Consider the following 23,353-nt stretch of genomic DNA (forward strand, 5'->3'; position numbering starts at 1 on the left):
TTTAGAAAAACACGTTTCAATATGACAGTAATGGTTCGATCATGCATTTACATCCGAGAGTGTCATCCTTTCTTTGAAAGTAATGATTGTGCCAAATTTGAACAAATTCCATCTAGATTCGCGGCCTGTGGGTACAGTGTTGACAGATAAAACGTAAAAATAAAACAAACCTATAAAAATATATTTTCTAAAACTCTTTTAATTTTGAAATTACATGTTTTCACATGTGCTGAGTGTTTTAGCGAATAGTTGTTGGGGTTGCTCGATTCACAGTCCGGAACGTCCCGAATTGACAGAAGTGCAATCGAGTGACGCGGAATTCAGTCCTGTCACAGTTCTGTCAGTCCCGACGACGGAGGTGGTGTGAATAGAATTGTGACGTAATTAAACACGGCGAACGGGTTTCGGCTGCAAGGTTGGATGAGATATTTATATATCCAGTCGACCCATTTTCACTCGAATGTCACTATTTTTGGGATTGAGAGAATTCAATTCCGGAACTTTCAATCGAGTACGCCCATAGAAAAGGTCTTGTAGATTAAGATTATAGCGCATGCTTCCCTTGTTTTCAAGTACCCTATGTTGTTTAATCATTTTAGACATATTATTTTCCAGTCGTATCAAACATCATTGATACCATTTTATTGATTCCGAAATTATTAGTAAAACAAAATAAGAGAGGAGGGGAAGTATGGGACTTTCTGAGTGTGTTCATAGTTGAAGGCAATATTGGGTATATTTTCAATCATCAAGGCCTCGATCCCTTTAGTGATGCCAAACGGATGAATATGCGATAAGGTTAATAACAGCTGCCAATCGTTTTCTGCACCAGTCATCTATAAGTATTGGCGGGTGTCGTACACGAGGCAATATATGCTTACTTATTCGATACCTAACACAACAATTGGAGGGTCTAGAGCACAAGTGATCTAACTACCAACCATTTTAGTTGGTTGTTAGATCACTTGTGCTCTAGACCCTCCAATTCTTATTCAAGTAATTAAAATAGCTAACTCACTCTAGTCCTGCTATTGTAATTCTAGATTTTTTGAATATAATACCAAATATAATTCACGTTTGAACACAGAATGTTTCATTATTTTGAGAAAATAAATAATTAATCAACGTTTTCCTGTTATCTCTTTTCAACGAGTCTTATTTATATTTATCTAATATACTACTTATATGATGCAATGAGTACAGCTGTATTTTTGTGTCTTGTAGACAGAGGCTAAGCCGACAAGTCGACATCTCGACGTCACGAAAACATTAACACGATGATACGGCCGAGTAAAGTGTCGTGTGATACATGAATCACCCATTCCAAAAAAGGGCGTGTCACTGTTGCATTGTGGGAGATCGGTGAGCAAACTACTCGTAGGCCACCATTAGCTTGCATTGGATTTCTCTGACCAAATTTCGAAAAACGCTGAATTTACGTTAATTTTAGTGATGGGGGATATTTCATATGATGTGATAGAGACACAGATGGTTGATGCACGTAAAGAATACCTCAGAAAGCACATTCTAAAGTGTACAGATCGCAAAAAGGTAAAATGAAAACTCAAAAACAAACAGCTGTCAAACTTTTAGCAGGTCAATACTCAAACTGTGAGTGTACAGTGTTGCATAGAAATAAATAGCACAGGGTACATTAAGAATGCTTAATAAAAAACATGTTTATTACGTTCAGTATTATTCATTTATATATTTTAAAATTAATTACTATTATTACTCTTGTTGTATGGTTAAGTTTTGACAGCTGTTTGTTTTGACGTTTTAATTTTACCTTTTTGCGATCTGTATACTTCAAAATGTGCTTTCTGAGAAATTCATTACGTGCATCAACTATCTGTGTCTCTATCAAATCATATGAAATATCCCCCATCACTAAAATTAACGTAAAATCGGCGTTTTTCGAAATTTGGTCAGATAAATCCAATGCAAGCTAATGGCGGCCTACGAGTAGTTTGCTCACCGATCTCCCACAATGCAACAGTGACACGCCCTTTTTTTGGAATAGGTGATTCATGTATTGCGTCAATAATGTGTTGTCGCGTTATGAAAAGGGCGAGATTTTACATGGCCACTATCAGTCACCATACATATCACTAAAATTAATTAAATAATATAAAAAAAAACATTAAATAACATGAAATTGAATAATGAAATTTAATATTTTATGCTTACCACAGATACATTGTTGTAAGCTGTTCCAAGTCGAACAGCTTCTCTAAACAACGAGATTCTTTCATCAATCTTAATAAATGAAAGAAAAACATGGTTAATATCTCTCTCCCCCTCTCTCTCTCTGTCTCGCGTTTATTTTCTTGCCGCGAAGTAACGGAATACACTGTATGAGACGATTGAATTTCCAACATCTGTACGCATCTCTCTCTCTCTCTCTCTCTCTCTCTCTCTCACTCTATCTCTCTCTCGTCCCTGGCACGAAGATTTCTTCATCACAGTCGGCAAACACCGTTTATTTCCTTGCCGCAAAGTAACGGAATACACTGTATGAGACCATTTCCAACATCTGTACGCATGCGCGAATGCTTAGTTTTTTACAATATAGTGGTTCCATCTCTGTACCCCCACAGGCATCGGTCTGTTGAGAGAGAGAGAGAACGAGAGAGAGAGAGAGAGAGAGAGAGAGATCTATAAATCTAATAATTTAAGACTGCAATGTTAAACCCATAGATAAATAAATATATTGTGCAGTATGATGTTTGTTATGAAAAATGAACAATTTGTCGGATAAAGTAGAGGAAAATATAATGGCATGTAATACGGAGAGAGATAGATAACGACCTCTATAAATCTAATAATTTAAATTTAACACTAACTTTATTTTTTGTCCCCCAGATAAATAAATATATTGTTCCGTATGATGTTTGTTATGAAAAAAGAACACATTGCTGAATAATGTTCGAGGAAAGTATTCAACAAAATAATTAAATAAGATACTCTAAAAGTAATTTACACCAAGTTACCGAAAAGTGTCTGGAAAAGACTACAAATAAAAATTTTGTTTCGGTTATTTTCCGGTCTCAAATAGTTCTGCGTATTTAGAGCCAGCAAATATTTATTTCCTAAAGTCACGAGAGCGGCACGTAAACAAAGGTTGTAACCAGTAAATAAAAGTAAATCTCAAAGTGTTGTAATGAGTTTATCTTGCCGCGATCATGAGTTTGAAAGTTAGAAAAGAAACGGAGCTATTACAACTAGCTATATACCAAAATCGCCCAAATCAAAAATTAAATCACCTCGTGCAATCGAAATTTTTGTTCACGTTCGCTGTAAAATAACCACCCACGAAAGACGAAGCGCGTAATGGGTGTATATTTAGTCGGCTTTATATACCAATACTTGTTTGTTTAAAAGCTATTTGTGACGTATATTTGCTGCGATCTCCCGACTCCTCGTGCGCGAGATTAGCTTTGCTCACTCCAGAAAATCTCCTCGATGGTGCAGACAGGCAGATTAGCGGATCAGTTTTTATAAGGACAAATTATTGAGCCGTGAACTACTCTATCAAAAGAACAATAAATGGAAGTAATACCTGATCTGGTAGTCTTGTGAGTCGTGCCAAGTAATTCTCATAATCACCAACAGTATGGAAAGGAAAGAAATTAGTAAAGCTTGATGGATTCGTCTGTGGCCCTTCCATTAAATTCAGTGGGTTAATATTGTTATAACTGTAATGAATGAACGAAATTTTATTTCTATCGAACATTGAGCTCAAGATGGCTTCTTACCTATATTCAGTTTTAATCGTCCAGGTTACTATTTAAAAATGCAGTCATTTTTTACCCACGACCTTAGGGTGGCGTCGTAAAGTCAGTACGTCGTTCTAATTGTGAGGTCATTATAAAATTTAATTGTAACTGCGCTTGGAAAACTGCTGGAAACTACAAACCGCTGTACAATCTGTACAAAAGAACACATGTTCCCCACACTAAAACTATCTGTCATAGTTGGTCTGTAGCCGTCTAATAAAAATCAATAAAATTAGCATCTTAATATTTATTACCAGAATATAGAAATATCAATGAAATAGAACACATCTAATGTTTCCAGAACCAGCTAATGAGACCAAAACTTCAAATATTGAACCTATCGTCCACGTCCTCAAAGGCATCAAGCAGCACAAGCCAAACCATGCTTAAGGCAGCTACATCGCTTGGATTTACAATCCCCTTTGCAGCTACAGCGTATGATTTTCAGTAGTGATTCAAGCGCAAGTGGGCTATCCATGGTCTTCGCAACGTATTTTTCTTTCGAAAGTTGCCAACCCCAATGTTCTGGATTTAGTACTGAGGCAACGTTAGTCCAGACTTGGAGATACGTGGACTGCAGCAGCAATCTCAGATGCTGTAGCAGAACTCTTCGTAAATACGTGACCAAGTTGACGAAACTGTGACGATAAGAGAGCTTTTTCAGTTTTGTACCTTTCCCGATACCATATAATCTGGAAGTGGTGTCGCACCCGCCAATGGGATGAATAAAGGGAAGGATTTGACATATTTCTGTCCCAAGCTTGTTTATGATGCTACCTATATCCAAAGGAGCCCTTTTGGATCTATAACCGGATTTCATAAATAGAATTCCAGACTCGAGATTACCAGCGTGATGACACATCAGTATTAAAACATCGGTATCTTCTGCCAGGACCTGTGTTGGCCCAGAGCGCGCCAAAATTTATACGGCAGTTGTAACTATTAAAACTTCAGCATCTGCTCGAGCTTTCTTTACTTTAATATTATGCTCCCTCATCACTCCAGCTAGTAGGTCAATGAAATTAGACTTGTTTCCTTCGTTTCACACAAAAAAAAATCCTCTTTCTTAGCTTTGAGCTGTTTTTCAGGGCCAAGTCCAATAACCTCTGTGGATCTTATACTGCCTTTGGTGCGACGGCAGTGTGTGGTGTCCTTAGTAAATGCGATTTTGTCCGATTGTTACTATAGGCACTGGAATAGTAATTGAGGATCTATGTTAACAGATTCGCCGTCTATATGTACCTTTTTAGCAGTTCTCATAGTGATGACTTCATTCTTTTTCCGAAACGAGTGCTCATACGCATCATTACCATAGACGCTTTATGACAATTCACTGATGACTCGGCTTTCTCACCTGTGATAAGATTACGCATATCGACCATCGTCATGTATTGAGCCCATAATTCTCCCATTGGGTGTTCTTTTAGGATGGCTTTACGATTATCGATTCTTTGCTGAACCTTCTGCATTGCATCACCACATGTATAAATAGCTTCCTCAGATGAAATTTAGTTTGATACCATTCTATCAAACAGTTCAATCAACTTTTGAATTTCAGCGGCAATTGTCGCTTTTTCTTCAGCACCTTCCAGGGGTAAATCGTATTCGTCAGAAATCACGAGTGTGTTTATCCCTGAATCTACCCAAAAATGACCACGGGTAGACATCGCGTAAGATTTTCTACTCAGCATGCGAATTACTGCATTTTCACCGTATTCCTCTTCTAAAACTGCCAAGGAAGCTCATGGCAGTATGAAAACCGCAAGGTCTAAAACAATCTTCTTGAGTTCGCTTGATCCAGACTCGTTGTGTATTATGGTTTTAGCCTTCTCCCACAAAGGCTGGTCAAACGTTATCACTGGTATACATTTATATCGTCGACATTCATCAGATATAAAGTTAAGGGTTGGGTAAATGCAGCGCATATTCGTTGGGTCCATATGGATCATAGGCAAAATCGAATCGAAGATTTTCCCACATGGTTCCCTTTACAAACAGCCCGTGTTAAACATTGCCCCAGTCATGCTGTCTTCATTTCTGCTTTTGTTCCAACTAGCAATTCCTCCAAGAATAACTTTAAAGTTTCGGGCAGATATGTAAGCATCGTATCAAGAGAATTCATAGATTCAGTTTCGGGACAAAACTCCTTGGTCTCGTTGGAGAACTTCTGAATTATATCACTCTTTATTAATGCTGCCACATGCTCGTATCAACCTCTCCTTATCTTTCATAACATTGGTATATAATTGGGATTTTCTTGTCAGTTCTAAAGTTGAAGCTAAGAATTTGATGATATATAGCATCTGCTGCATGAAGATCCTGCCCTACATACCCCATCCTGCCCTTCACTATCGCCGACCAGTCATCGTGCCTTTCAGTACAGATATTCCTTAGTTGATTTTGAAAACAGTTTCATGTCGCTATTTCCCTACAAGTTGAGTTTTCTTTGGATTCACTAGTGACTTTTTACGTTTCACATGGACTGCGGTGCTGCTGTCACATGCAACTCAATCTGCCTAGACTTTATTGATTCCATCTGCGCCCCGCTGTGTGACAGAAACAGTTTCATCGCCATTAGCCAACGGTGCACTACATGTAGGACACACATACATCGTAAAATGGCGCCGACAATTTACCGGGTTTTCATAATATTCATTTCCGTAGCAGAAAAACTTTTGTAATTTAACAATATGGCGCCGATGACAGACTTCACAACGAGAATGGCTTCAAAATGACGTTACGACGTCACAGTGAGGTCGTAGGTAAAAAAATGCATTTTTGAACTCGCGAGTATCGATTTCCTATGGGTCGGTAATACATTTATTTCCTCTAAAATCAACGATTTTCGGAGATTTTGGAGATTTTCTGGTCCATTGGTGGCCGTCTTGGAATTATGTTAATTATGCAAATTTTATCTATACCCGCCTAAATGATTACATGTATTGGCTGATGGCGCATTTAGGCTTTTTAACCTTTATTTGCATGGAAGGTGTTGTTTCATTTTAGTGTTTTATTTCTGAGAATAAATGACTTGACTTACAGCCGCCATTCATATCCATTTCTATACGTTGATAACATGTTCTCCAATATATCATAATTCAACTTATCAGAACGACTTAAATCGTCACGTGGTATAGATGTCAACCTTGCAAAATATTCATCCGCCTTTACCTAGAGAAAAAGGGACATAGTCTTTATTATTTATGTATATAAATTATTCATCCACAACACATTATGGTTTGTGCATATATTATGTATTTACAATAGGCTGGATAAGCCAGGGATCAGAGAGCACCACGGAACCACACAAATTTGCTGCTACACTTTACCTGTAGGCCAGAATTACTCCCATGCAAGTATCGCTTTGAATTGCAAGGGAAGACAATCTTACTTAGAAAAATAGCGCTACCCTGACAAGTGGGAACCGGGATTGAAAAATCCCGAGATTCATCTCGGCTCACGCCGGGATTCGATATCCAGACGGCTAAATTTATTTGTTAATGCCAGCTCAATTTTTGTCAAGGTCGCTGAGATGTAAATAAGGTTAGGGCACGTGACTGTTGGCGAGATAGGGATTAGGGTAATCATTGGGGCTTACGCAATGTTTTGTCGATGCCAAATAAATAAACAACAGTCATGGTGAAGCGGGTGATTGGATGATAATATTATCTCATTCGCCAATCAAATTATAACCTGCTTACCTTCGATTCGTTATAACCAGCCAAAGTGAACGATTCCAGGATATCATTGTATTTATGATAACCACGGTAAGTAGATGATTCCGGCCGCACAGACATTCTCCACTCAAAGTATTCGGTACTGAGTTTGGACAGAACCGATCCAGCATCACCTTAATATTAGAAATATAAATAAACAGATTAGATTAAACCTTTTACACACTTTGCGTACAAAGAGTGGCCATTTTTTCCGGCAGTTCGTTTCGATTCCCACCTTTATTATGGTGAAATAGTGATATACGCTCGTATTTAAACGGTGTTTAAAATTGGATGAAAACTTGTAACCTCTAGAGAATCCACAAACCAAGAAACACGATTTTTCGTACAATCAGGGGCCATAATCCAAGAAGTTACGGTCTGATATGCGTATATCTTTGGGACATAGATATATATGTTAAGTTTCTTCAAAATCGGATATCGATTTATTGTTACTTCTAGAGGGTCCACAAACTTGGTATGACATACTTTTACAGAAGGAGCCGCCATTTTGTCACGGTTGTATTGGTGATAAATATATACAAAAATTTTTTTTAAATTGGATAAAAATTGTGAACTGTAGCGGGTCCACAAGCTAAAAACGTAATTTTTCATTCAATCAGGGGCCATACTCCAGGAAGCTACAGTCAGATATGCGCAAATACCAAAAGGGGGGTTGGATGGCCGAATGGTTAGCACATGCGCGCCGTATCATAAGGCCTCTCATTGAGTCAACTGGCGTGGTTTCGAATCCCCGGTTGTACGTGACAAGGAGTAGGGTCGCCTGTCCAACCTCGTGGGTTTTCTCCGGGTTCTCCGGTTTCCCTCCCACTGCTAAAGACCCCTACCCCTAATTTTGAAATAAAATTAAAACCATGTTAGTCCCGAAATGACCTAGTTTGTGTCCAGTGGACGTTAAACCTCATCTCTCTCCCTCTCTCTCTCTCTCTCTCTCTCTCTCTTATTACACGTGATCTTGATTTTACTTAAACTGGAGATCTGGTACATTACAGGGAGTTGACTTACACTGGAGTTCTGGAACCCTACTGGGTGTTAACTGACACTTGGGGTCTGGCACACTGCACTCTGCGTTAACGTATATCATAGTGTGCAACAAATATATATATATATATATATATATATATATATACTGTAATTAAATGTTTGTTGGTGTAAACAACTCATCCTCATTAATTAGGTAAATATTATGAGAACTAGTGACAAAAGGGTTGCGTCGGATCGCCCAAGACAAAATAAGGGCAAGTTCTCACCTATTACACTGGGTTGAGATTGGGGTTACCTTCTAAAACATATATACGGCGTTCAATTGGCACGACTCGGCACCTAATAATCGCGGCCTATAACAAACATTATATTTGCTTGCAAATACCTTTAGATTCTTTCTAGTTAAAACTAAAATACATGTATCATTTGAAATATAGATAATATTTTATGTTCTATCTTTGCGTAGAAATACAAAATATTGTTCCGTTTTTTAATATTCGACATAATATAATATTTGAATACTTCAGACAATAAATTGTGGTGCATTTCCCGAAGTATACAAATTGCCGCACATGTGTATACCTCATGGAACGATTTCCGACCACATATACAATGAAATGTAATATAGATTAAATTCAACTCACCATGTGAAGGTGTAAAGTTACATCCAAGGACAATCAGTATAAAAACCAACTTTCTCCCTTCCGTAATAAACTTATAACACATGTTCGTTACTGTTTTAACCTATTTTTATACCAATATAAATAACACATACATAATATACAAAATATAATAAAAGGTGCTACATTTTACTTTTCAGTAGTCCAAAAGAAGCAAGAGGCCTTACATAAAAAACAAGGTTCGACTTTGATGTTTTACTATGCCCAATTTAGATGCTGCCTACGTGCTGAACATGAAATTTAAATAAACGCATGACAGCACAACATATAAAATAAAGTGACACTCGTTCAAAATGTTAACAACAGCCTTAAAAAAACCACAAGAAATCCAATAAAATCAAACACGTAATTTTTAGGTTTTTTGAGGGTTATTCCGACGTTCGAAATAGCATTTGGATTAAATTATGCGTCGTAGAACACAGAAATTTCATCGGAAAGATCCATTTCATTTGCCCATTGACAGGCTTTTACTAAATGTTTTGGTCGGGTTGAATAAAGATAGATTACATCTTATATAAACAGTAGCGGTATTCACCGTTAGAAAACCTACCCTTCAACCTAACCTTGGGAAATATGACCGACATAAGTCATATGAGTTCTATGTATTAAAAACCTATGTTACATTTCCCCTTTTTGTAATCTATTTTATTTATCTTATTATTTCTTATGTAAGATACGTGTTGAATTAAACAGACACTGGCATGGGCGATATATTGTCCTTATAAAAACACATAGTCAAACTCTTTACAACCAAATATCAACTGGCCCCTGGGTTATAGAACCTTATTAAACCAGCCACTGGCTATTACGTCAGATATAATTAAATATGTTTTATGTAGTCGTGTCTCGTGGGTCAATTATGGCCGGAAATCATTCTAATTTTATTTGTTTGTTTTTTAAACATAATATTATGTTTCAGCCCTATAGAATGATTTGTGACACTTTAATAAATGAATTATTATTATTATTATTATTATAATTTATACAAAACATTAAAGTCTAAACAATGAAGAGATTAAGTATTGGTCATTAACCAAACTCTCTATAAAACGAACTATGGTTTTAGATTTCAACTTAGAAGCAATATTTTATAGTTTAATTGTGAATGTGTCATAATTGTCTATTAATATTATATATTTTGTAGAATTGTATTTCAAACATAGAGTGAGCTATGGTTTAGAACGGATCGGATCTCTCTGTTTGTGGTAAATATTTGTTGAGTTATCTATGTTTAATAAATCACACAGAAGTTGCTTGGACTTAGTCTTAAATTTATAAGATCAGAAATAACGAGGCCCCAATAAATTCGTAATAATTGGTACCAGGAGATTTAACAGACTATATATAAAATTGTCATCTATGAGAACCTTCCACTACAGCACCAGGTGTTCGAAAGAGAATCAGCAAATACATCAGTATACCGAGGGAATAAATACTAGCTTACTTAAAAAATTCCCAAATGATTTTAAACATCGAAACAAAAAAAAAATACCTTAAAGATGCATTATCTACTGCAGATCTTTGTTCTGGCTTTAAATGATATATAAATTATTATTTATACATTTATTCATATAAAAAGCTCATAATAACTCTCGTGACCATCGGGTGGCTAAGATATTAAGTAAATATTATGTCAAAAGTTCCAACATTCTGAACTTCGCTCAGAATAAAGTAATTAGACTAAATTTTTCAATATATCCATACATTATTAATTTTCCATAATTCATTTTTAAACTATTATCGCCATAGCAAGAACGACCAGCCCTTTATCAAAATCTTATATAACGCATCTTGAAAAATTACTAGTACTTTAGAAGCATACGCTGTTAGAAACAGCTGAAAATAATGCTGTTTTCTGAAGAACAGAAAATCTAAATACTTACCTAAAAAGTTTAAGCCTAGCTATAGTGTAAATCTCTGCGGGACAAGGATTATCTAGCTGTGTATGTATAATTAAGACGTCCTCTATTATATGTATCACGGATATAAAATGACAATAAACAAGAGTGTGTTTGCTACCACACAAACTGCATTCGTTCAAGTACAGACACACATTATCACAAGCCAGGGTATTTTCACTCCAAGATTTAAAGTGGGTAAACATTTGTGAATTAGGTCAAAATAAAGTTTTGAATAAAGACTAAGTGGAATTGCAGTTTCAATGTAAAATCTTGAAAGAAGACTATATATCATATCACAACCTGCATAGGTATTTGCATTTCGATATCCCCAACTTTTTTTAAGAGTATATATATATACACATAAAATGCTACGTCATAATCGTGATATATAATCGTGATACATGGTACATTGTAGCCTTGATATATGTCAGTAGTGATATGTGACAAATATATATATATATATATATATATTAAAGTAAATAAAGTACAAGTACTTCTTTGTTTACGGTAGATAAATGCATACATAAATAAAAAAATCCGTCCAGATAAAAAATTCTCCACTTTACTTCATTCTGACATACATTAAATCATATAAGATAGCTGTCTGCTTAAAAATATGAAATCTGTAAGTTCTTTACTTAAAGTTTCATGTGGTCCTCCTAGACTGGACAACCTGCTCTAAATGACGTCAGGCTGGTTTCTGCAAGTCAGAAAAGGAGTGACGTAGGAGCGAATCTGACGTATTAGAGGGGCTGTACGGTTTGGAATTCTTTAAAATTTTCCATGTGATGCGGTAATTTATATTATCGTCTTTAAGTTTCCATATGTATTTACTCAATTCTGTGCTGTTTTCCAGCTTAGTGTTCTAAAATAATGAGTGTGGTTATTAAATCTAGTTTTAAAAGGGCCCTCCGTGAGGCCTACATAGGTTTCTTCTGGTTTGTTGTTAGCGGAGACTGTCGCTTGGTATATTACTGACTCTGTCAAACACTTTTTTGGTAAGGGGCAAGTGCCACGATTTCTACAATTGCATTTTTGTTATTTGAGTTTGCATCACTTTTAACCCGGATTGATTTATTGTGATTGTTGATGCTAATTTTGACGGTATTTCGGTTGAATAGTTTGTGAAGTTTATTTGTGATTGGGAATTCTTCGTCTAATATTTTAAGGAAAGTTTTACCAACATTCGTCTGTACGCTTCGGCTGTATGGTGGGTTGAACCAAATTACATTTCTTTATCGTTTACGACTTCTGTTGTAGTTTTCTGGTATGCTTGGGGAACGGGGCGTATTTACCATTTGTAAGTTTGAGCGTAACATCAAGGAAATTAACGGTGCATTTGTTTGCTTCGATTGTTATATTTAAGCTGTGTTTGTGAAATATAGAGCATAGGTCTTTCTTCATTCGTTCTACCTGTCTTGGGGGCGCTCTTGTGATACCTAGGCCACCATCTCTGTACAATCTAAACATATTGCCGTGTTTCTCCGTGATCTCCTTGAGTAGAAATAAACCGACGAGTTCACATACTTCGGCACCATCAAAGCTACCCATAGTGACATCGAATAAATCTGGTGAGTGAGTCTTACCCCATGGTTTGTCACCATTCCGTTCGTCATGGCTAATTGTGCAGTGTATTGATGCAAAATCTAGTGCGGTGTTAAAAATATGTTGAAATAGATGGGTAGAAGTCGACCACATCAAATTCAATGAATTTACATTGGTTTTTGTTTTCTGAAGAAATGTCTTTCCGGTAGTCATTTCCCGTCTGACGATGACGTCATTGCCGCTGTTGATGATTTTCTACACACCCAAGACAAAGACTTCTACAGAACTGGAATAAAGCTCTGCAACACCGATGGCAGAAGTGTATTACATTGAAGGGGGACGATGTTGAAAAAAAAAAGTAATTGATTTGAATTTCTTGTTTCTTTCTGTGTTAGGCTCACTACTTATCAATCACCCCTCGTAAAACGTATCAACCTGTTGTGACGTAATCAGAGGGTGATAGATGATATCAGATATCACCCTCTGATGACCTCACAACAGGTTTACATCACTCTGCAATGAAAAAGTACACAAATTCTTCTTTTTAAGATTTTATTCACCTTTTTGCACAATGTTGTCAAACGATTCGGAAGGCGAACGTTGTCAGGCCCATGTTACTTAGCTTCTTCGTCTGACAATCAAGAACTTGTCTGAAATTCAAATTCTGGAGTGTGTAGTATATTTATATCAGTTTAACTCCTAATCCGTAAATGTGAAACTATTCCCATAACTAGGGTGAACCGTGCAGAAAGCTGGTCTCGACACGGCGAATGTACACGCTTCAGTGGCTTATCTTGAAGTGATTTCTCGCATACACTACGCACTATGATAACAGTCAGAGCTAGAGTCTATGATACTATAAATAGCCATCGCACCTGCAATTCTCTACACATCTATCAACTATTACAGCCGTAAAAAATCTATTGTTGACGATTCTGAATAGCAGTAATATTTAGCTTATTAGTTATTACAGCAGCTTTAGAAATTACGTTCGTTTTATTTTTTAAATTGCTTTATCAATAACTGTACCATTAGGAGCTGCATCTTTGGGTTTAGTACAAATAATATCTCTGAAATACTTGCATTAGGCAAAAACATGATACTAGCAGTAGTTTTATTTTACTTTTACATGGTTCTTATTGTTGAGTTGCCCAACGTGCGTGTTTCTAAATTCAATTCGTAAAAAAGTAGTCTTGGTTATCCCAACCTGTTTATCAAACGTAGAATGGTCGGTAGACTGGTTAAGCGAGACTACTTTCAAAACAAGGGCACGTAACCTATTTTTTACTCACACGTGCTGGAATGTTATGGCCGACACTCGGAACCATCTTTCAGTGTTTTATTTATGGATGATTAAATGGTCATAGCTTTTTAAGTACAACATGGCCGTTTATTTAGTGACTATATATGTGCCAAACAGATTTAAGGATTGGTATATATATATAAATATTGTGGTGTAATTGTCGAGATATTTGGAGATATTTATATATGGTGGGGCACCCTACCATAACTAATTATAGTGGGTAATATTCATCATTTTATTTTGCTTACTTCCGAGACGAATCTAGACATCCAAAAAATGAGAGAGAGAGAGAGAGAGGGAGAGAGAGAGAGGAGAGAGAAAGAGAGAGAGAGAGAGAGAGAGAGAGATGGGGTTAACGTCCACTCGACACAAACTAGGTCATTTCGGGACTAAGATATAGTTCAATTTTATTTCTATAATTCGCTTGCGCGTAGGGGTCTTTAGCAGTGGGGGGAAACCGGAGGACCCGGAGATAACCCACGAGATTGGACAGGCGACCCTACTCCTTGTCACGTACAACCGGCCAAAAAATAAGATCTTATATCCTCATCTTCCAGCTCACACGGGATTTTTTTCTCCTCACTATCGTCTTTATTATTCTGCCACACTGACCAACTGTTAAAAAAGTTCACAACCCACTGATTTCTGCGTAAGGTATTTATGGGCACGGCATTGTTGGCACATTCACTGACATCTTGTCACTCGAAATTGAAAACCGTTTTTCATTTGTATCTCACAATCCGAAATATCCGAGTTCATTAAATCCTTGTTAAATATTTTCTGCACGTTGGCTAGCTTTAAATAATTCTTTGTCAGAATCTACGTTTTCTTTTTCAACCATATTTTCTACAAAATGACCTGCGCGAATCAGTTCGTCGTCCGAATCGTTTCACAACATTGCACAAAATCAATGCCAGTTTGTGAATACGTGGTTATTAAAATGTAATGCACGTACAATTTTGTCATATCAATCGCACGGCCGATATAGGCTGAACCATTGTCTTATAAGTGAAATCAATTTGGATAGATTTAACATTGATGTCGGTGTGTAAGACAAACATTACCCTAATGCCCTCGGTTATAAACGAGGCTATCAAAACGGCTCAATGTAAACAATAAAGCTTGGAGACGAACAACACTTTCGCCGTTTTTATTACCTTAAATCACTGTCCAAAGTTTTAAGGAGACATCCAAATAAAATGAAGAACTGTAATGTTGCTGTACTTAGGAGAGTTTTGATTAAGAATAGACACACTCCCTCAAAAGCTCAAGTATCAGAAGTCAATCAAGCAATGGCCAGAGAGGGATTTCTCGGGTCATTGCTTCACGAATATGTCCAATCGTAGCTAAAAATAAACACATCGGTATATCTCAACGTTTTCAACTACGTTCTGGTAGCTAGTGAGAACCCTGCATGAGGTTAGACAACCACAACAGTGGACTTCGTAACACAGATGTGACGTTATCCCTTAATGTTAGCGACCCGTTATTTGAAACCAACCGTCAGGGCCGTGTTACAAACAACTCGGCAATTTGGGAAAGTATTGGGCTCGAAATATTTTGAAAGATACAAGGTCTCTAGTGTCGTTTTGGCGTATAGCGTCGTTTTGGGGTAACTGGAGGTCACTTTACTAAAACACGGAAACTGGGATTTAATGCAACAACGTAATTAGGCGGGGTAAGTTAAAATTAAAAAGTGGATTGACCCCAAACAAATTGCACAAGAAATCAATGCAGTTTGCTTCAATCATACTTATATTAGACAGCAACATAACCAAATTCGGCCGAAGTCTGTCGAGGCGAAATGACGTAATTAACATAATTCAATATCGCGGTCTCTAGGAAGTTTCTGAGAGTGGTATCTCGTGACCAGTCCGTTTCAGTGGTGGGACAATAAATATATTATTAATAAAATCTAACAATACAAAGTGGTAATAGAGGCAAAATGTTTGCCAAATTCGGTAATAAAATGACATTGTCCCCGTATATAACCATGACGTTTACTGTGTTTTTATATGTTTTTCGATGTCTCTAAATAAAAAATGAATTTTGAATATCCGACATGGTAGAAAATTCAAAATTGCTGCCAAAATGGAATCCAAAAATTGCGGATTTTAAGTTAATCGTTATTTTCCCATTTTGAATACGATTTTTATCATGTCTTTCACGTGGTTTTATGTGTCATTTGGTTGAATTCTCGTCTCAAACAATTAATTTCGAAATACAAAATGTCCCCTAAAATGAAATCCAAAATGGCGGATTTTTAAGTAATCGACACTTTCTTCCGTTAGACATGGCTTGAAATATGTCTTATATAAGGATTTGAGGCTACTCGGTTTAATTCTGATACCTAAAACTAATTTTAAATATCCCAGATGGTATAAAATTAAACCGACAATTAAAATAGAATCCATAATGGGGATTTTTGTTCGTGTGGATATTTTAAAATATATCTAATAATGTTTTCAGGGTTACTGAATTCTATTTTGTTTTTCAAAATTAAATTTCAGAATTCTAAACATCCGTTCTGCGTTCTTTTATAAAGTGCAATATTTTTTCAATGGGAATGTCTTTGCACCTTGTGGTATCAATTCCAGGGATGGACTGAAAAAGTGTAAATTAGTTACAAGGGTGTCTAAATGTGACGAAGTACTCTATAAGTTTCATCAAATTGAGCAGTCATTTAGGTGCTTAGGACTTTATGACCTCTGCTGGTTTTTGATAATATACGATATTGACGTTTCAACTTCTGTTATGATCTAATTAAACATGTAATTAATCCCATATGTCACTTACAAAGGGGGAGAGACGCAGACGAGAGAAAAGCAGAGACCGGTGGATTGACTAGCCCGAATCCAGCCTCTGCCTTGACAGAAGGACGGAATGGTGGATTTAATATAGTCATGTACCATCTTGATGTGTTTCTGTCGTAGTCTAGTTTCCAATGTAGTTTAGTTCATGTTGTATCTGTGTAACTGTTTGATATTCTGTTCCCGTTGTAAATAAATGCTGTATTTACTAAACTGATCTTTGAAAAATATCTTATTTAAGATTGATAAAATGTGTTCAGATCAACCATTATCATTTATCTCAAGTAAAAAACAATATGACAAAATCCTATGTTAATTTATTTTCTATAAATGTACGCCTTGTAATTTCTAAAAATGTTTGCTATTTTTTTCTTAAAACTATATTTTGATGGTATGAATTTCCCTTTTCTAATGTTTAGAAATGACGTTTATATCGCATATACTCTTATGATATCGTGTGTGATGTTACTTTATTGTGTATATTATATTATCATTTAATATATGTGAAGCCAGTGTCCCACTTGTGAGAATTGTGTTAGTTTCTTATTTACTTTAGTAAATAACTTGTGGGTAGGATAGGAATGTGATAAAGTACTCTATAACTTTCATCAAATTGAACTGCCATTTAGGTGCTTAGAACTTTATGACCTCTGCTGTCTTTTGATAATATATGATATTGACGTTTTAACTCTGTATAAACTTCTGTTAAGGCACGGACTGACTATGATCTAATTAAACATGTAATTAATCCCATATGTCATTTACAAACTACATATGATCTGTGTACAAGCTCCACATGACTATGTAGTGGTCAGTAAGCATACCATCACGAGATAAAAGAGACAATTGCAAGAATGATCAGGAGTCTTATCTATTGTCCAAGGGTATATAACGAGGAGTTTGGTGACAGTAAGAGAATGAGCGGATAGGATGGGGGACGCAGACGAGAGAAAAGCAGAGACCGGTAGATGGACTCGCCCGAGTTCAGCCACTGCCTTGGCAGAGGGGCGGAATGGTGGATTTAATATATTCGTGTACCATCTTGATGTGTTCCTGTCATAGTCTAGTTCCCGATGTAGTTTAGATCATGTTGTATCTATGTATTCTGTTCCCGCTGTAAATAAATGCCGTATTTACTGAACTGATCTCTATTATCACTAAAATAGTGATAGTGTTACATAAAGTAGTTAATGTTCATGCATAGTTTAAGGGCCCCTGTTAGTCATGGATTAAAGTTGTTTTTGATGAATTTTTAAGAATGCCACACGTTAAGTATGTATGTGCATAAGCTAGAAACACCATGGCATACCATAGAAAGTATCATTTGCATACAGTTTTTCAAAAACATTTCGCCCCAGGTTGGAGAGAAACCCACTCTCCCTCCCTAGATAGTGTGGGAACCCTTAACGGATCAAAGATTAGGACCCCGAGCCCGCCCCTGGTATCTTATAGACCGATTGTAACTAAAGGTTCATTTAAGAAATTACACATTTAAAGGAGCTAAATCTCTATTTTGGTACCTAGAAATAGACACAAATGGATCACAACGCATATGATATAATATGAATGTATATAAACTGATTTACATTCAATCGTTTCTGTTTTGCGTAGAATACGATGCCGAGTCGTAATCAGTCCGCCGTTGGGGCGTTTTCGAGATACTCGGGTCAAAAGTCAAACGAGGTCATTTGGTCTGAAAGTGAGTGCGCAGCCATTCTTTTACCATGAAGATATGCTAAAATTGACGAAAGTAATCATCCTGTCAATAAAAATGTAAACTTCCTAAATTCACTTTAGTCTTAGTGACCCAGGAGGTCAAAAGGTGAGATTTTGCACTAGGAAGATTTAAAGGGTAAAATATAAAAAATAAAGCGAAACCTGTTCTAATTTATATTATAGTAGGAACATTTAAAACTTATCTTTAGGAGGAACGTCGAAAAAGATCTTGCATAACAGAACCAACACACTTCGAAATCTGTTTCAAAATACGTAAAACTGTCAAATCGAAACAGTTTCGCTCTCTTGAGGCCCACGTGGTTCGAAGTTATATGAAATAGAAATTGATATGATCTTTGGGGTTCAGAGCAAAACCATTTTACTATATAGAAGTATGCTTTCCAACGCAGATCATATTGACTATTTAAATAGATATATTAACTATAGTATTACTTATCACAGGTAACTCTTAATGAAACTACAAATTGATATATTTGTATTGATATATCAACTGAAAAATATGCTTTTATTTAAGAGGTGGAGGGCGTATATTTATATATTTAACTTTTAAACTGTAAATATCCTGTGAAATTATTCTTGTAGAATGAAAATAGACTTATGTATTTTGTATATTGTGTGAATAAATATATCTACAAGAAATAAAAGCACGTGCGCGCTCTTGTAAGGCCTGTCATTGGGTGAACTAGCGTGGTTTCGAATCCCCGGTTGTACGTGACAAGGAGTAGGGTCGCCTGTCCAACCTCGTGGGTTTTCTCCGGGTCCTCCGGTTTACTCCCATTGCTAAAGACCCCTACGCGCAAACGAATTATTGAAATAAAATTAAACCATATGTTAGTCCCGAAATGACCTGGTTTGTGTCGACTGGACGTCAAACCCATCTCTCTCTCTCTCTCTCTCTCTCTCTCTCTCTCTCTCGTAATTGATTAAGTTATAGTCTACCATGTAATACGGAAATTTGCAACACGTTTTAACATCTTATCTTTCTACACAATAAACTGTATACCAATTGTTTAAGTTATGGTCTACCATGTCATACGGAAATTTGCAACACGTTTTAACATGCACCGCGTACGCGTGTAATGAATCCAACAGTATAACGTTGTGAATTAACAGAACAGTGTCGTTAATATACAAGTTATTCTGGAATATTACAGATCTTTTGATTACTAATACAATAAACAGTTTATTTCATTAATATACTGTCCAAAGACAGAAATGCAACTAAAACAACAGACTTTATGGTAAAAATACGAGTTATTTATCTCATATCACAGATATTTCTGTGATAATACGGATAATTTCTTTCAAATAACAAAAAATTAGGATTTAAAAAAAAACATATATTTTTTACAGTGTAGGTGTGTGGGTAGAAATTAAACTCAGCAACCACAAAACCCTCACATAAGACATATTACAAGCCATATGCAACGGAAACAATTTAATGACGATTAAATAAAATTCTTCCATTTTGGATTTCGTTTTGAATTTCTGCCGTCAGGGATTCTCGAAATTAATATTTGAGATATCGACAACCACGTAAATGACATGCTTACATGTCATATCCATCCTGGAAAAATAAAGATTAACTTAAAATCCGCCATTTTTTAGTCAACTTTGGACTGCAGCCATGCTGGATTTTCGAAATTTATCTTTAAATTCAGACACGTGTTATATGGAATAAATGTTATTTTATTAGAATTAATTAAAATTCCGCCATTTTGGATTTCATTTGGCATTTACACCATGATGGATTCTCGAAATTCATGTTACAAGGCATATCCAACAGGAATAAACGACGATTAACTTAAAAATCCGTCTTTTTTAATTACATTTTTAATTTCTACCATGTTGGATTTTTGAAAATATTTTTAAATTCAGAGACATCGAAAACCATATAAAAGACACAGCAAAAGTCACATCTTACGTGATTCTCGCTGGTTATATTATATTATGGGGAAAAGGCCTTTTTATAACCAGATTTGGCAGCCATCAGCCGTCCATGTGAAAAATACATTTTCTATCCCTCCGGATTCGTTTTTTCGGCACATTTCGCCTCTATAACAACTTTCGGTTTGAAGAATTTAAATTTTCTGCTAACTTTAATACCTTCCTTTTCCACGATTTTGGACGTCTTTGAGATCATTTAGTTTTCGAGCCTTGTCTATAACCTGAATACCTCAGTTTCTTGCTTTGTCTGAGAACTGACCCAGCCCATATCACCATAAGAAGCTATATTTGAAACTCTCTTAGGAACTCCTAGAAAAAATTTACAAGCACACGTTCTTACATTATTCATCCCACTGTGGTCAACTGTACCCTATATAGATGCACCATAGAGTAATATTGGCTCGACTAGGGCTTCATAAAGTTTATTATATACAGTAAACGTTTCTGTTTAGTTTCGTTTTTAATGACTGGATACCTCACTGGCGCACTCACATCAATGTAGCGTTGTCCAGGCCCGGACTAGGCCCCGATTACCTGCCGGGGTCCGGATACCCTGACGGTGACGAGAAGCCTCAAACGGAACAAGGACTGGTTGGGGCCCAACGGCGTGAAGTCCCGGGCAGGTGGTTTATAGTTTTAAATTCAACAATTTTTCCCCCAAAAATGTGGATCGGTAGAATCTGACTCCAATCCTACCCACGTCACCGTTTTACTTCTACTTTACAATTAAGTAACAGTGTATTTATCTTTATTCATTTATACGAAGATTTTTTTTAAAACATTACTCAGCATACCGCCGGGTCCCTCTATTCTCGGGGCCCCTGGACAAGTGTCCCAACTGCCCCCCCCCCCCCATGGGCCTTACCAACCGTACATTCTTTTATACTAGATGAAATTTTGGTCTCGCGTGACGATTTCATTGAAATGGACGTGCAGAATAGTCTCAGTAGTTCAGGATGTTTAATTAAGTATTGTAGCACAAATTAGAAATTTCCTCGATTCTGATTGGTCGAAAAGTGTGGTCGAATGGACAATAAACCCCCTCTAAATTTTCAAGGCGAATTACTGCGTATAAATATACCGCAATAAAAAAATACTAATTTCTCGTTCTTTTAAAGATCTTCAAACGTTAAAAATATTTTGTTGTTTTCGATATCCGAATAACATTTTCTTTCATAATTCATTTACCAGCAACTCGAGACTCAAAAATTTTAGATTTGCAGGTAAGCAAGAGACCGTCTATTGAAAATATTTTGAAAAATGAACGCAAGCGCGTGACCAAATAACGACTTTTTAAAATGGGTGTAAAAATGTTTTCTAAATAGTTCCGAAGAAAATCTCCAAATATTTGTGCTACAATATCGATAAACACATTTCTGTTACGTATTTATCGGGTGTTTATTGTCCATTTAACCATGCTTGAATTATCCATTAGAACAACTCGACGCTATCGCGTCTCGTGTTCTAATGATTCAAGCATGGTTAAATGGACAATAAACCCCCTCTAAATACGTAACAGGAAGTGTTTATCTCCTAAATATACTATTCAAAAAAAGTAGGGGATATTTGATTTTTAAGTGTTATTAAAGTCACCTAATGAAACTGACGAAGAAACAAATGACAAAATGAAATGAAGTTCACATTCATCGATTTATTCCAAATGATCGTTAGACTAAGTAAGGCACAGACTGACCATTAAAAGGGTAAAATGATACCCGGGGTCAAACAGCAAAGTTACCACAGCATCACAACCAAGTCAGTAACGGGTAAATCCTCCTCTGTTTGCCAAACAAGCATTGATCCGACGTGGCATACTCCTAATGAGACGTCTAAGGTCATTTTGGTCCAGATTGTCCCATTCCTGTTGCAACGCAGCAGCAAGTTCTTGGACATTGGCAGGACGTTGTTGACGTTGACGTAACCTCTGTCCAAGCATGTCCCAGACATGCTCGATGGGGGAGAGGTCGGGACTCAGTGCTGGCCAAGGTAATGTGGTGATGTTCTGTTGTTGGAGGTAACCTGTAACGATCCTGGCCCTGTGACATCTTGCGTTGTCATCCTGGAAGATGAAACGGCGGCCATGACGTCGTGCGAACGGCACAACATGGACTGCCAAGATGTTGTCCCGGTAGTACTGGCCTGTAACACGCCCTGTAACAACATGTAAAGCCGTTCTTCCAGCAACAGTGATGCCTCCCCACACCATAACAGAACCACCCCCAAATCGATCATGTCTGATGACGTTAACGTTTTGGAAGCGCTCGTTTCGACGACGCCACACCCTCCTACGTCTGTCCAAAAAATCAACAGTGAACCTCGACTCATCTGAAAACATCACATTGCTCCAGCGTCGATTATCCCAGTGTTGACGATCCCTACACCAACGACGTCTTGCCTGAATGTGATGATCTCTCAAACAAAGGATCACGCGAGGACGTCGGGCGCGAAGGTGACCCCTATGCAGTCGATTCCGAATCGTCTGGTCACTCACTCTCACACCAGTGTCTGTTTGAAGACGAGCGCTGATCTGATTTGCTGTGATGACACGATTTCTCAAGGCCAAGGTACGGATAAATCGATCCTGGGCTTGAGTTGTCGCCCTTGGTCGACCTGAGCGTGGTCTGTCCTGTACAGATTGTGTATCACGGTATCTGGACCATAGCCTGCTTATGACAGACTGAGAAACATTCATCGTCCGCGCCACAACCGCCTGTGTTGTGCCGATCTGTAGCATGCCAAGGGCACGTAACCTTTCATTTTGGGTAAGCCGACGCATATCAAAATTTGTTTTCTGGTCACTAAAACAGTTAAACTGATGTTTCCACCCTGGAATTCATTGCCACAATGACTGTAACATTCAAAGTCAGAGTCGTGCAAATCTTGGGTTGGACCCCCATGATGATCCCAAGCATCACCTGCATTCCATGCGGTAG

At 37.0% G+C, this 23,353-nt stretch overlaps 1 protein-coding gene across 3 annotated transcripts in view; it reads right to left on the reverse strand.

The window, feature by feature from the left end:
• Window positions 1-11,169, reverse strand: part of LOC126829395 (uncharacterized) — a 36,145-nt gene extending 24,976 nt beyond the window's left edge. Inside the window, exons 1-7 of one of the 3 annotated variants that reach the window (XM_050559217.2) lie at window positions 11,061-11,169; window positions 10,670-10,707; window positions 9,142-9,241; window positions 7,481-7,629; window positions 6,820-6,950; window positions 3,563-3,698; window positions 2,191-2,259 (exon numbers count right to left, since the gene is read on the reverse strand). In XM_050559217.2, coding sequence (XP_050415174.2) covers window positions 2,191-2,259; window positions 3,563-3,698; window positions 6,820-6,950; window positions 7,481-7,629; window positions 9,142-9,223 — 567 coding nt within the window. In that variant the 5' untranslated portion in view covers window positions 9,224-9,241; window positions 10,670-10,707; window positions 11,061-11,169. The remainder of the gene's footprint in view (window positions 1-2,190; window positions 2,260-3,562; window positions 3,699-6,819; window positions 6,951-7,480; window positions 7,630-9,141; window positions 9,242-10,669; window positions 10,708-11,060) is intronic. The other 2 variants (XM_050559216.2, XM_050559218.2) reach the window with 2 other exon arrangements.
• Between the last annotated feature and the right edge of the window lie 12,184 nt (window positions 11,170-23,353).

This window comes from Patella vulgata, chromosome 8, assembly GCF_932274485.2.
Source record: "Patella vulgata chromosome 8, xgPatVulg1.2, whole genome shotgun sequence".
Taxonomy (NCBI): domain Eukaryota; kingdom Metazoa; phylum Mollusca; class Gastropoda; family Patellidae; genus Patella; species Patella vulgata.